Below are 11,646 nucleotides of genomic sequence, written 5' to 3'. Positions count from 1 at the left end.
TAAAAATCTTTAATGTAATATTTAAAATATGAATATAATAACGAATACAATATTTAAAAAATTATTTATTCGTTATATGTTATCATTTGAAATTAATTATATTATAAATAGTATCATATTAATTAATAAATTTATAATTTAAATATTAAATTAAAATTTTTTTAAATTTAAATATTATATTATAATTTAAAATCTATTTATAACACTAACCCTAAAAAAAGTGAATCTAAATTTTTCCAAAAGCAAAAAGCTCATTAAGCATCGCTATATGATGAAATCACGTGTTAAAATGGTGAAATCATGTGTTAATACCAATCCACTAGTATCCATACCGAGGAGTATTTCACAATTTTTCGTTTTCATTTTCCTTTTTCTGTTTTTTTTTTTTTTATTATTTTCTTATTATATTTGATATTCTAATTAGAATCACTATTAGTCTATTAGGAATATATTTTTATTATTTTAATTAATAAATAGAAAATAAAAAAAATCAAATGGTCCCTACTTCCCCATAGCTTTGCCTTTCGTCGCCTGTCTTCACCATAATCTGTACTCTGGCTCCTCGTTAGCTCTCTCTCTCTCTCTCATCGATCAGATCTCTCCGAACCCATCAAACAAAACCGTCCAGTGAATCATCCATGACGCTTGGCTCTGGAGGATCGAGTGTCGTGGGTCAGCTTTTCGATCCCCTTCTCCCTTCTCCTCTTTATTTTATCTCCCTCCTTGTTTCTCGATTTGATCTTGCGTTTTTATTAATCATTCCTAGAATCCATTCGTGGGTTTCTTAGATTTTGTTGTTTTATCGTTTCTTTCACATATAGTCATATATTATTCGTGGGTTTGGTTTATTTATATGGATTATTGATTAAGATAAGAAATTGATGGAATTCCCTCTATTGTTTTTTGGGTTTTTTATCTATTTAAAGTTTTTGTTAGCTGTTAATTTTTGTATTTGTTTTCAGGTTGTTTTCATTACTGTTATATTCGATGTAAAAAATGAATCTTTTTGCCTAGCGTGAGTATGTGTTTAACAATTTAAAGCATGTTGTTTGGCTATCTTATGATGTTTTAATTTTATGATGAATGTTCTGTTTTGGTTTATTAATGATTATTTTTAAAATTATATCTTTTCTCTTTTTCTGAATAGCCATATATTTGACAAATTGAGACTTCTCGTGGAGACTGCTATATGAAATTTTATATAAATGTTTGATGATTTCTGCTCTAATAGTTGATTGAATATGTTTTGCATGGAAAATCTTGAATCAAAGAATATAGAATTGTGCATGTCTTTGAGTATTTGCTACTTTTTTTTTTCTCTTACTAGTAAACTATATATGCATTGATGATAATGAAGTTCTTTTGGTGTATAAAATTTGTGCTGCTTTAGGCTGGTAAAAGTTGTAATCTCTCCCTTATTTGAACAGTTGCCATTGGGGGACTAAACATATTTTTTATTGATAGCTTTTCATAACTACTCATTTGTCGGTTGCTAGGCTTATTAGGAGCCCTTTAAAAAAAGGGACATTAGAGACAAATCACTCTTGTCATTGTCCGTGTCGCTTCTTTTTCCCTTGTATACTACATGGATCATCAAACTTCTATAGACATTTAAGTGTGAGCCTTGAGCTGGAGGAGATTGTAATAACTGGAGACTAGGGTGTTTAATGAATGTCCATTAATGGCTTAGAAATAATTAAGAAGTGCATATTAACTTAGGTTGAGATGAGGAGAACTTTGTGCTAAAATTTTTTGCTTATTTATATGGTGCCCTAAGTATGTTTACTGCTTAGTGTCATTACCGATGAATCTCTAGGGATTTTTGTCCCTATTTACAATTAGGTAGAATAAAATGAAACTAGTACAAGCTTGTGCTAACTGCTGATATAAACTGATATACAAGAAGTTTTTGGAGCTACTTCCTCCATAATCATTGAGTCTAAGTGAGAGAAGTAATTAATATGTGGCAGGTGTACTATGATTATGCTTATGCAATTGGATTGGTAATCATGCTACATGATTGAAACGGAATAATTAATTACCTTTCCTTTTTGGAGATGAAATTTGTTGGAATTAAGCCCAATGCTAGGTCTGTATATGTTATTAGCATAACAGATCTTGAGTATTATAAGTTCTTTTGGCAGTGCCTCGGAACTTCAGGTTGCTGGAGGAGCTTGAGCGTGGAGAAAAAGGTATTGGAGATGGTACTGTCAGTTATGGAATGGATGACGGAGATGATATTTATATGCGCTCTTGGACTGGCACCATTATTGGTCCGCACAATGTAATTTATTTTTCTTTTCCTTTTTTGTCAATAAATCATATATTTTGGAGTTCTTCCTTTAGATGAAATTTTGTGTTTGTTATGGACAATCATATCTGAATCTTCTGAAGCATTGAGTACTAAAACCCAGCTTTTGACAAAAACAGAGAACTTAATGCTTGTTCTCAGTTTTTGTTTTAATTATTAAGCCAAGGGTGTAAAAGATCTGCTGATTTGTAATGGATTACCCTCCTATCTTATTGTTGCTCATAATTCATTTCACAAATTATTAGCATTGTGGCATCCTGGTTCTTGTCTTTGGGATTACCTTACTCTTATTGCTTTTGAACTGAACAATGGTTTTGCTGGGGGATTATGAAAACTATCATTTTGTATATGCATTTCTATTTCTTCCTTTGTAGTGATTTTTGTTTTTCATGTTGTCAGACTGTGCATGAAGGTCGAATATATCAGCTGAAGCTGTTTTGTGATAAAGATTATCCTGAGAAGCCTCCAAGCGTCCGTTTTCATTCAAGGATTAACATTACTTGCGTTAACCACGAAACTGGAGTGGTACACTAATAATGTTGCGTTCATTTGCAGTGCAATGATCAGTTTATTTTATTTCATATCTGTTGGTTAATCTTATGCTGCTTTTAATCTATTGGTTATTTTAACTATTCACTGGTTTGACAACAGTGCAATCTGGTACGTTCTATTGTGTAAATTACCCCCCTTTCCATAGACATGGAATTCGGGTGCTCAAAATTTTAGAAGTAATTCAACTATCCAGGGCATTCTAATTTGTACAATTGTATTATTTATATTGTTATCAGTATGATGACAGAAAACCTAGTGACAAGAATTTGATGGTATCCAATGGCAACAGGTGGAACCAAAGAAGTTTGGACTTCTTGCAAATTGGCAGAGGGAGTATACTATGGAGGATATACTGACACAGCTGAAAAAGGAGATGGCAGCCCCACATAACCGAAAGCTGGTCCAACCTACCGAGGGTACCTACTTCTAGCTCTCTAGTTCATATAGATATCCTGGAGTTAGATTTGTGGTAAGCTATATAGTTTGTAATGCTTGTTGATCCTGTTTAAGTTAAGAAAATACTGGGTAATGCCTGAAAAAGGCTTCTCCAATTACTTCTCCTTGGCTTCATCTTCTTTATCCTTTTTTTTTGTCGAACTCTGTTGAAGAGATGCTGTTTTAATGGGAATTTATCCGTGTGTCAAATATTAAAAATACCCTTTTGATTATTGTTTAAGCTCTAGCACTTTTTTCCCCTTTATTTTATTAGCTTTTCAGAATTTACATGTTCTTTGATCTCTTTATTCCTCATTCACTAAAAAGTTCAAAAAAAAAAAAAAAAAAAAGAAGAACACAAATATCTTTCTCACCAAAGATTAAAAAGGGGTGAGACACAGGAATTGTGCCACTTCTGCTGTAAAAACCCGCTTAGGTTGATTGCTCAAGGCCAGCTATCTCCGGCGATCGAACAATGCAGCCTGCGGCTTTGACCTGTGTCATGCAAATCATGCTTCCAAATGAGAGGAAGCCCAGGTTGAGGACAGGTTATGCCTTATGGTTTATGCATAACTTTTTGGGGGACAAGTTTTTCATCCATGTTAATCCTACTGAAACAAGCAAAAGAGAGAAGAAAAGAGACTAGAATCTTAGGAAAGAAAAAGTGTTATCCGTTTGTTATTTTGGTGTTTTGTTGTCATTTTAGTATTTGATGTTTTCTTATGAAATGGTGCTAGACTTCCTGGATTGATTGGTGGGTGGTTTCATTCTTATGAAACGTTTTTGTTCTTAGTAGTTAGTATTCACGTCATCATCTACGCCGTTAATCATTTGCAAAGAAAACAAAAAGAAAAGAAAAAAAAAAAAGATGAAAACAACTCAACAGAATCAACTTTCTTTTCAAGCCTTTTTTTTTTTTTTTTTGTAGGTTGTATCATGAAATTTTCCTGATTACTTTTTTCAAAACAAGTGCTCTGAGAGTCATATTTATTGAATCAGCATCAGCTAATGCAAATTGCAAATGCATCACCGTTGGAATCACAAAAAAAAAAAAAAACCAAAACAAAAACAAAAACTGTTTTTTTAAACAATATATATATATTATAATTTTATAAAACTCTTTTTTTATATATTGTTTATAAAATTAAAATATTTTACGAGCAAAGTTAAAAATTGACCATGTATTTTTCATTTAGTTTTTAAAATTTTTTAACGTATCTTAAGTGGATATATGTTACTGTTATTGTTTAAATTTTATTGGTGGAATTTAAAAATTCCACTAAAAGTGGATAAGATGAAGTTTGAAATTTTATATTATTCAAAAGAAATAAAATTTGAATCTTAAACATTAATCATTTGAAATAAAACGACAATTGTTCAATTAAATTTAAAATATTTTGGACAGTAAAATCTCGAAAACCTTATGATCAAAATTATAAAAATGCCAAATATTTATTTAATAATTTTAATTAAACCACCTAAAATATGGCTTAATCGCCGCAAACACACCCCAAGCCGGCAGTAAAACTTTGATATTAACCATGGCATTTCTTTCGTTTTTGTTTTATCCTCCCAACCGTTTTTTAAATTGGAAAAAATAATTACTCCTTTCATTAAATTAATAAATCATTAATTTAAATAAAAAAATTTTAAAAAAAGAACCTTTCTTCCCACAGGTCTTTATCTCTCGGTTCTTCCGCAAAAATAAGCCCTAAAGCCCAAACTAAAATTTCAAATCGCAATTTAAATCCAAGGAAAGGAAAAGAAGGAACGTCTTGATTGAAGCTGCGACGGATTTCCTTGAAAAAGATCCGAGAAAATGTCTGATAAATCACCTCCTGGACGAGAGGTGGTCGTGGTACGTTCCGTTTGGTCCGACAATTTGGAGTCCGAATTCGAATTAATCAGATCCATAATCGACGGCTTTCCGATCATTTCCATGGACACCGAGTTTCCCGGCGTTGTCATCAGGCCGACTTCACCCAGTGGTAGCCAATACGTCCGGCCGGCTGATGCAAAGGCGCATTATAGAAGCCTCCAAGCGAATGTCAATTTACTCAAGCTTATCCAACTCGGCATCACTTTATCGGACGGTGACGGAAATTTACCAGATCTTGGCACCGAAAACCGGTTCATTTGGGAATTCAATTTCAAAGATTTCGATGTCGCGAATGATGTCCATGCTCATGATTCCCTCGAGCTTCTCCGTCGTCAAGGCATAGATTTCGAAAAGAACCGGGAACTTGGGATTGACTCGGTCCGGTTCGCGGAACTGATGATGTCTTCGGGACTCCTCTTGAACGACGCCGTTACGTGGGTGACTTTCCACTGCGCGTACGATTTCGGATACCTCGTGAAATGCTTAACGAGCGAGCTATTACCGGATCAACTCACTAAGTTCCTGAACCTCGTGTGCTTGTTCTTTGGAGACAGAGTTTACGACGTCAAACACTTGATGAGGTTCTGCGCTGGATTATATGGAGGGCTTGACCGTGCGTCTAAAGCACTGGGGGTGAAGCGAGCGATTGGGAAGAGTCATCAGGCCGGTTCCGATAGCTTGCTGACGTTGGACGCGTGGTTGGAGGTCAAGAAAAGGTATTTTGGGAAGGGGGATCCCATTGAGAAGTATGCCAATGTTCTTTATGGTTTAGAAGTTGACTCTTCATGAATTTTAAAAAATTTCTTTTGATGTCTTCTTGTTTGAAGGAAACCTCATTGCAATTGTAGATTCTTTGCGCAATTGTTTCTAGGCAGTTAGATTTTTCTACACATTTTGTGGGTTATTGATCAATCGTCAATACTAAAAGTAGTTCAGCTTAATACTTTCAATTTCACATTTTCCCCATGTTGCGAATTTATATTTCTTGTTTTATATTTTTGTTAGATGTTTATTTTAATGGTAAGAAACAGCAAGAGAAAGCATGTGGTTGGACTTAGGCGGTTCAGGGAGGTAAAGCTGGACCATGTGTGAATTCAGTTGCACTGCATTTGGTGGTGTATATTGGGCACTGGCACAAGGTGGAACTTGGAAATTTCTTCAGAATTTTACCAGAACTTGAAAGATGTATTTTGTTTATTCGTTGGGATGAATGTGAAAGTGAAAGCTTTATCTCTTTATTAGTTTGTTTGAAATGAAGCTTTGCACTTTGAAGGAAGATGTATTGATAAGAAGGGCTTGAAATTTTAGCTTTCACAGTTGGGTAATGCCATAGGCTGCTGAGAAAGGTTGATGCAGGATTTAGGAGATAAAAGTGTTTTCTGATGATTTAATTGGAAGACTGAACTAACTGTAACTGACTCTGGTTTTTTTAAACTTATTTTGAAGGTCAAAAGATTTTAGTTGGTATCTGAAGTGAACAGCAAACTTCCAGTTTCAACTTTATGATCCTGGAACTGTCAGTTCAACATCAAATTTGCAATTTAGACTGCTCTGGGTAATGGAGGAGGCTACGTTAGCCAGAAGATTGTTGTTGGTTTAAGGATGCAAATTTTGGGGTTAGGATATAGCCAATTGCTCTTTTCCTTGTTTATGCATCTTGTAAGAGAATTCGTGGTGGTTTCCTTGGCTTTTGAATTGGTCGCAATATGTTTACTTGACAGATGCGGTTATCAACTTAAAAGTTCCCCAATTATTACCTTGGTTAACTGGATTTTCTTCACAGTAATCTGGATTAGAATTTGGAAGTGCTTCAAATTTGTTGTCATATAAAATAGGAATCTTAGAGGGAAGAATGTATTCTCTGTGTCCATTATTGGTTGACCTAAAGGATGAATACATATTAAGAACAAGTGCAAAACGAGATAGATAGAGTCAAGTGGACTAAAATGAATTTATGATACCGACCATCTCGGTATTAGTCACCTAAGAATATTTAGAAAGGGATTTTTCTCATTGAGTCTAGTTTGTAACTGTTTTATGTTCTTTCCCTATGGAGAGCAATGGCATGAATAAAGATTAAAACTAGAGCTGAGAAGATATGGTAAGAATATACCAATCCTATAAGAACTATAAACAATGGCAAGCATGGAGGATAACCCTAAACATTAGGGATCTCAATCCATGTCTCTTGATTTGTAAAATTTGTGCAGTGTTCTTCAAGTGCTTATACTCTGGGTAACATGTGTTTCCCTCACAGCTATAAAACCATTCAAGTTCAGGCTTGCACCTTCAGGGACAGTCTTGTGCTATGTGCTACTTTTAATTAGCTAAGATCTTAATAGGTATTATTGCTAAAAGACCAGCTATCCAGACATGTTGTTTAAACTAATTCATATATGTAATTGCAAGGTTACTTCCTTGCTTACAGCTGAAAACTACTAATAGATTGACTTGTTTGCTTGTTTGACCACTGAGAGTTGATTTTTAGCCTCAACTCAAACCCTTATTATTATTATTGAACATAAAGGAGAGAGATTCATACCTGTCAAGTCGTGACTTTGCTACTTATTTCAGAACACACACACACACCCTTCTTGCTATTTAATGTGATATACATGTCAGAAATTAAACAGTCAAGACATTTGCCCTTACTCCCCGAAAGTGGCAGTCTTTGTAACCTATAATTTATTTTTCTGCAAATTATTTTTTGAGTGCGTATGAGTTTTTTCTTTGGGAGGAAAGAATGTATGAGTTGAGTGGCATTAGTAATGGTCATTGGTCATGGTTATCCAGGGTATTTATTTTTTATGATTGTTGCTACAATCCAGTTGATTGCCTGTAGTCCATGCTGATCTTTTGCATTTGAGTCCTGTATTCTAACCATAGAAAGGCATTTCCTTAAAGCAAAATCTTCAACTCCCTCATTTGAAGTATAGAAATGCATTATGATAATACTTTGATGGTTGATATACTTTATGGTGGACTCAACTGTATGTAGCTGAATAGCTTGCATTGCCTCCAGTTTAGAAGTATACTGGTGATCCTCTCTCTCTCTCTCTCTCTCTCTCTCTCTTGATGGAAAGAAGTATGATGGATTAACAATTATGAACTGAGTGTAAACTAAACTGTGTGATTCCACTGTTGATGGTGTCGTCAGGTTTTTCTTTAAGTGATAGTATATTCAGAAAGTTCAGTGACTTACCACAGTGGTTTGCACTTGCTGTTTTCAGTGCAGCACCAGAGTAATGTCGCCTTTGAACTTCTCTCTGCCGAATGCTGATGCTTCATCATCGTCATTTCCTAAGACAGGTATGGATGCCTATGCACAACATAGAATTTGATGCACTCAACATTGCTCATAACTAACAGTTACAACTGGCGTCTTTTATCAATTTAATTAACATAACTGTCTTGATTGCGATGCTTATAGTTTGTTATATATGTTTTATTTCATATGAGCTTGAGATGTTTTCAACTTTTCATGATAAGGTCTAACAATTATAATTTGAAAACGGCAAGAAGGCATGTAGTTACATGCGAATTTTGCTTTGTGAATAGTATTCAAGTATTTTGCGTTTGGTTGCTGAGAATTAAAAATTTTACGGCTAATCTTAAAAAATCTATTTATTTTTATGCTTGCTTATGCAGAGCTCACCACTCATGGAAAGCATTGGTTTGTGATCTTTTAATGCATGTTGCAGAGCATATTGTTTTAACACTGAGAAATATTTCTTGTACATTGTAGATATTTGATTCTTAAGTAATGCCTTGCTTCTGAAAGTCAGTAAATCTGAATACCGATGCAAATACTTGCATTTATGATTTTGCCAAACTGATTCTTGCAATAAAAGTCACTTTAAGGCCTTTGGCTTCATTGCAGATTTTTCTAGCATGTTGCCCATAGGAAAGAAGAAAATAACAACTTAGATATCTGTATATTTGCCCTCTTAAATTTGTACCTGATGATTAAGCAGTTGAAAATATGTTACTTCTGGAGGATCTTTTTGTCTGTCAAAGAAAATTGTTTAGCTTGTGGATGTCTCCCACATAAAGGGTAAAGGTCTTAATGTTTAGGTTCTTTCAGAACTTATGATTGGCATTGTTGATAATTAAGTATAGAAGTTTGTGGATGCCAGAAATGAACTTACAGATGTGTTGTTTTGCCTGTACTAAAATACCCATCGGAAATAAGAAATTTGGTGCTGGGAATTTAGTTAGAAGTAAAATGAAGTTCTGGGGTCTAGCCCATTTGATGTCCAGCATTAAACTTGCTTGAACCTTAGCAGTGGGTCAATATCAGAGGTTAAAACAACTGCAACTATTCAGCACACTTGACTTGCAAATTACACATTACATATAGGAAAACTTTTATTGTCTTTGTTTAATTCAGATTCAGGAGTGATTTGATGAATGCTATCTTTGTATTCAGCAAAATGAAGGAAAGTGTCTTTTGATTCCCAAAGCAACAACAATGAAAAGGTCTTTTCCCACCACGTAAGGTCAGCTCTATATGAAGGATCTTGTCTTGAGTATTTCTCTTCTCTTGCACTATAATATGTTTTCTTTGGTAACATTGTGTATAAAAATATAAATGGTCATCAGTCGGGTGTCTGTTGTGAGGAATGCTTGACTCTTAATTCCAATAGTTAGGCCATTAAGTAAAAAAAAAAGAATATAAATCAATGATTTTCTTACCTAAATGACGAACTTTTGAAATGGATTTATCTATAAAATGGATCAAGGGCCAAGGGTGGAACAGAAAATGATAACAATTTTGAAAATATAAATAGTATAATATCATTGTGTATTGAATTATGACTCTCATGGCTAGAAGATAGAATGGGATAATGTTAGATCCTAGGTTTAAGTGTTATATTCAATTTGAAATAAGAAAAAAGAAAAGAGAGACAAGGTGGCACGAAGGAGGAATCTGGATTGCAAAAGTATACAAGAAACTCCTTTTCTGTTTGTTCAATCAAGCGCCTGGCGCTAAAAATGTTGAGTATGCTTTACAAAATATAATACACATGCAAAATTTGGGCTGGTTAGGGGTTGATTCATGAGCAGGGGTATAAGTGTTGATATTTAAAGTTGCCAACCATGCCTTAGATTGAGTTGAATACGTCTGTTGATTTGTGCATGATAGTCCCTTCAGGCCTTTACTTTTCTAGGTATGTGATTGTCTTGCAGGATTTTGTCTGATTTGAACAGAAATTCTAGCATTCATTCTGGTTCGTAATATTTATATCTTTCTTGCAGAATAATTCTGCTTGCAGTACATACATAAAATTGTCTGTTTATGTTCCTTTCCCTTGTTCCAAAATTTGATGTTCTCTCACTGGTTCATCATTGAAAGAAGAAACTTAGCTCTGAATTACTTGCAATTTGGTTCAATTTGAACTCAGAATTTAAGTCAAGTGATTCATGTAGCCATCCTTAAAAGGTGGCATTCAGGTCTGAAGTTTTGCTAGGTGTCTCCTCACTGGCCAATTTATAGAATATGGTAACAGATAATTCACTATAATGCCAACATTTTTGTCGAATTATAAACTCCATGAACAAAGAAAAACCAGAAACTGAACGTTGGGTTGGAAATCTTTTCATTGCAGGTCAACTATTTTTTGCAATTTAGCTGTCCTCAGATGGTCCAAAGTTTCTGTGATCGCGGATGAAAACAGGGCCTGAAAAAAGAATCTATTTAAAGCCCATTGACCTTCATATATAATTTTGTCTACTTGCAAAAATGAAGGAATCTATCAACAAAAAAAAAAAAAAAAGGAATCCATGGGACCAATGATCCTAACAGTATTGTTCTACTCCAGGATTGTCTTGCATTTGCATATTAATCCTGAAGAACTGGATCTGGTTTGGTTGTTATTAGAGAGTCTTGTCAGAGAATGTGATATTCTATATTCTTGATTAAGCAGATTGATGAGACTGACATCTCGGTCATCATATCCACCAAGTCATGACTCGGCTCAGGCCAAATCATGCTGTATAAATTGTGACTGGCACATGTATTTGTACCCTTAACAAACAACCTCATGAAAATGAAATGGTTCATCAACATTTTGTGTATATGACAAAATGATCAATGAAACCAAAGCAAAAGAGGGAGAAAAATTCCTTCTTCGTGTGATTCACCCACTGTTTCAAGGTGAAAAGAAAACTCTGCTATAATTAACATGGTATAATTAGCTAGGATTCTGTTACAAAGTCAAAATAGCTTATGTTTTTTTTTTTTTTTTGGTTGGGTATAAAGAGATCAAAGTCTGAGATTAAAAAAAAAAAATTGTAAGTATTAATACTTTAATTTTAAATTTGCGTTGAATGTCCCAGGTTTGTAGTAGAGATATCCATAGATATGGACCGTGTTGAGTTATTGGAATCCGAATAGATCCGAATAACCTCAAATGATTTCTTAAAATCTAATCCATCCATTAAAAATCATTTAAATCTAGTTAATTTA

At 34.1% G+C, this 11,646-nt stretch overlaps 2 protein-coding genes across 25 annotated transcripts; both read left to right on the top strand.

The window, feature by feature from the left end:
• The first annotated feature begins 507 nt into the window (after positions 1–507).
• LOC111298025 (ubiquitin-conjugating enzyme E2 variant 1D-like) lies at positions 508–3,539 on the top strand. Its single transcript, XM_022892712.2, has 4 exons — positions 508–672; positions 2,145–2,284; positions 2,711–2,836; positions 3,153–3,539. Exons 1-4 carry the CDS (start codon positions 639–641, stop codon positions 3,291–3,293), a joined length of 441 nt encoding a protein of 146 aa, XP_022748447.1. The 5' UTR covers positions 508–638; the 3' UTR covers positions 3,294–3,539.
• A 1,407-nt stretch (positions 3,540–4,946) lies between these two features.
• Positions 4,947–11,244, top strand: LOC111298023 (putative CCR4-associated factor 1 homolog 11). Of its 24 annotated transcripts, none has more exons than XR_016326144.1 (4): positions 4,947–5,893; positions 8,413–8,486; positions 9,607–9,671; positions 10,787–11,244. XR_016326144.1 is itself a non-coding variant. In XM_089741304.1 (3 exons), the coding sequence occupies exons 1-3, from the start codon at positions 5,118–5,120 to the stop codon at positions 10,807–10,809; spliced, it is 873 nt and encodes a 290-aa protein (XP_089597430.1). In that variant the 5' UTR covers positions 4,947–5,117; the 3' UTR covers positions 10,810–11,244. The 24 variants fall into 24 exon arrangements, 10 of the variants coding, with proteins under 10 accessions (XP_089597430.1, XP_089597432.1, XP_022748442.2 ...); XR_016326141.1 differs by having other exon boundaries at positions 9,607–9,676; XR_016326139.1 differs by having other exon boundaries at positions 9,607–10,680.
• Positions 11,245–11,646: the final 402 nt, after the last annotated feature.

The sequence above is a fragment of the Durio zibethinus genome, chromosome 12, assembly GCF_047325235.1.
Source record: "Durio zibethinus cultivar Kanyao isolate XHJ-2024 chromosome 12, ASM4732523v1, whole genome shotgun sequence".
NCBI lineage: Eukaryota > Viridiplantae > Streptophyta > Magnoliopsida > Malvales > Malvaceae > Durio > Durio zibethinus.
This window is presented reverse-complemented; position numbering and strand designations above follow the sequence as displayed.

Excerpts from the sequence above, each read along its gene's own strand:
- LOC111298025 (XM_022892712.2), top strand. The coding sequence starts at position 639 with ATGACGCTTGGCTCTGGAGGATCGAGTGTCGTGG. Across the intron at positions 673-2,144 it reads TGGAGGATCGAGTGTCGTGG|TGCCTCGGAACTTCAGGTTG; the intron begins GTCAGCTTTTCG and ends TTCTTTTGGCAG. Across the intron at positions 2,837-3,152 it reads TTAACCACGAAACTGGAGTG|GTGGAACCAAAGAAGTTTGG; the intron begins GTACACTAATAA and ends CAATGGCAACAG.
- LOC111298023 (XM_089741302.1), top strand. The coding sequence starts at position 5,118 with ATGTCTGATAAATCACCTCCTGGACGAGAGGTGGTCGTGGTACGTTCC. Across the intron at positions 5,894-8,412 it reads TGGTTGGAGGTCAAGAAAAG|CACCAGAGTAATGTCGCCTT; the intron begins GTATTTTGGGAA and ends TTTTCAGTGCAG. Across the intron at positions 8,487-9,057 it reads ATCGTCATTTCCTAAGACAG|ATTTTTCTAGCATGTTGCCC; the intron begins GTATGGATGCCT and ends GCTTCATTGCAG.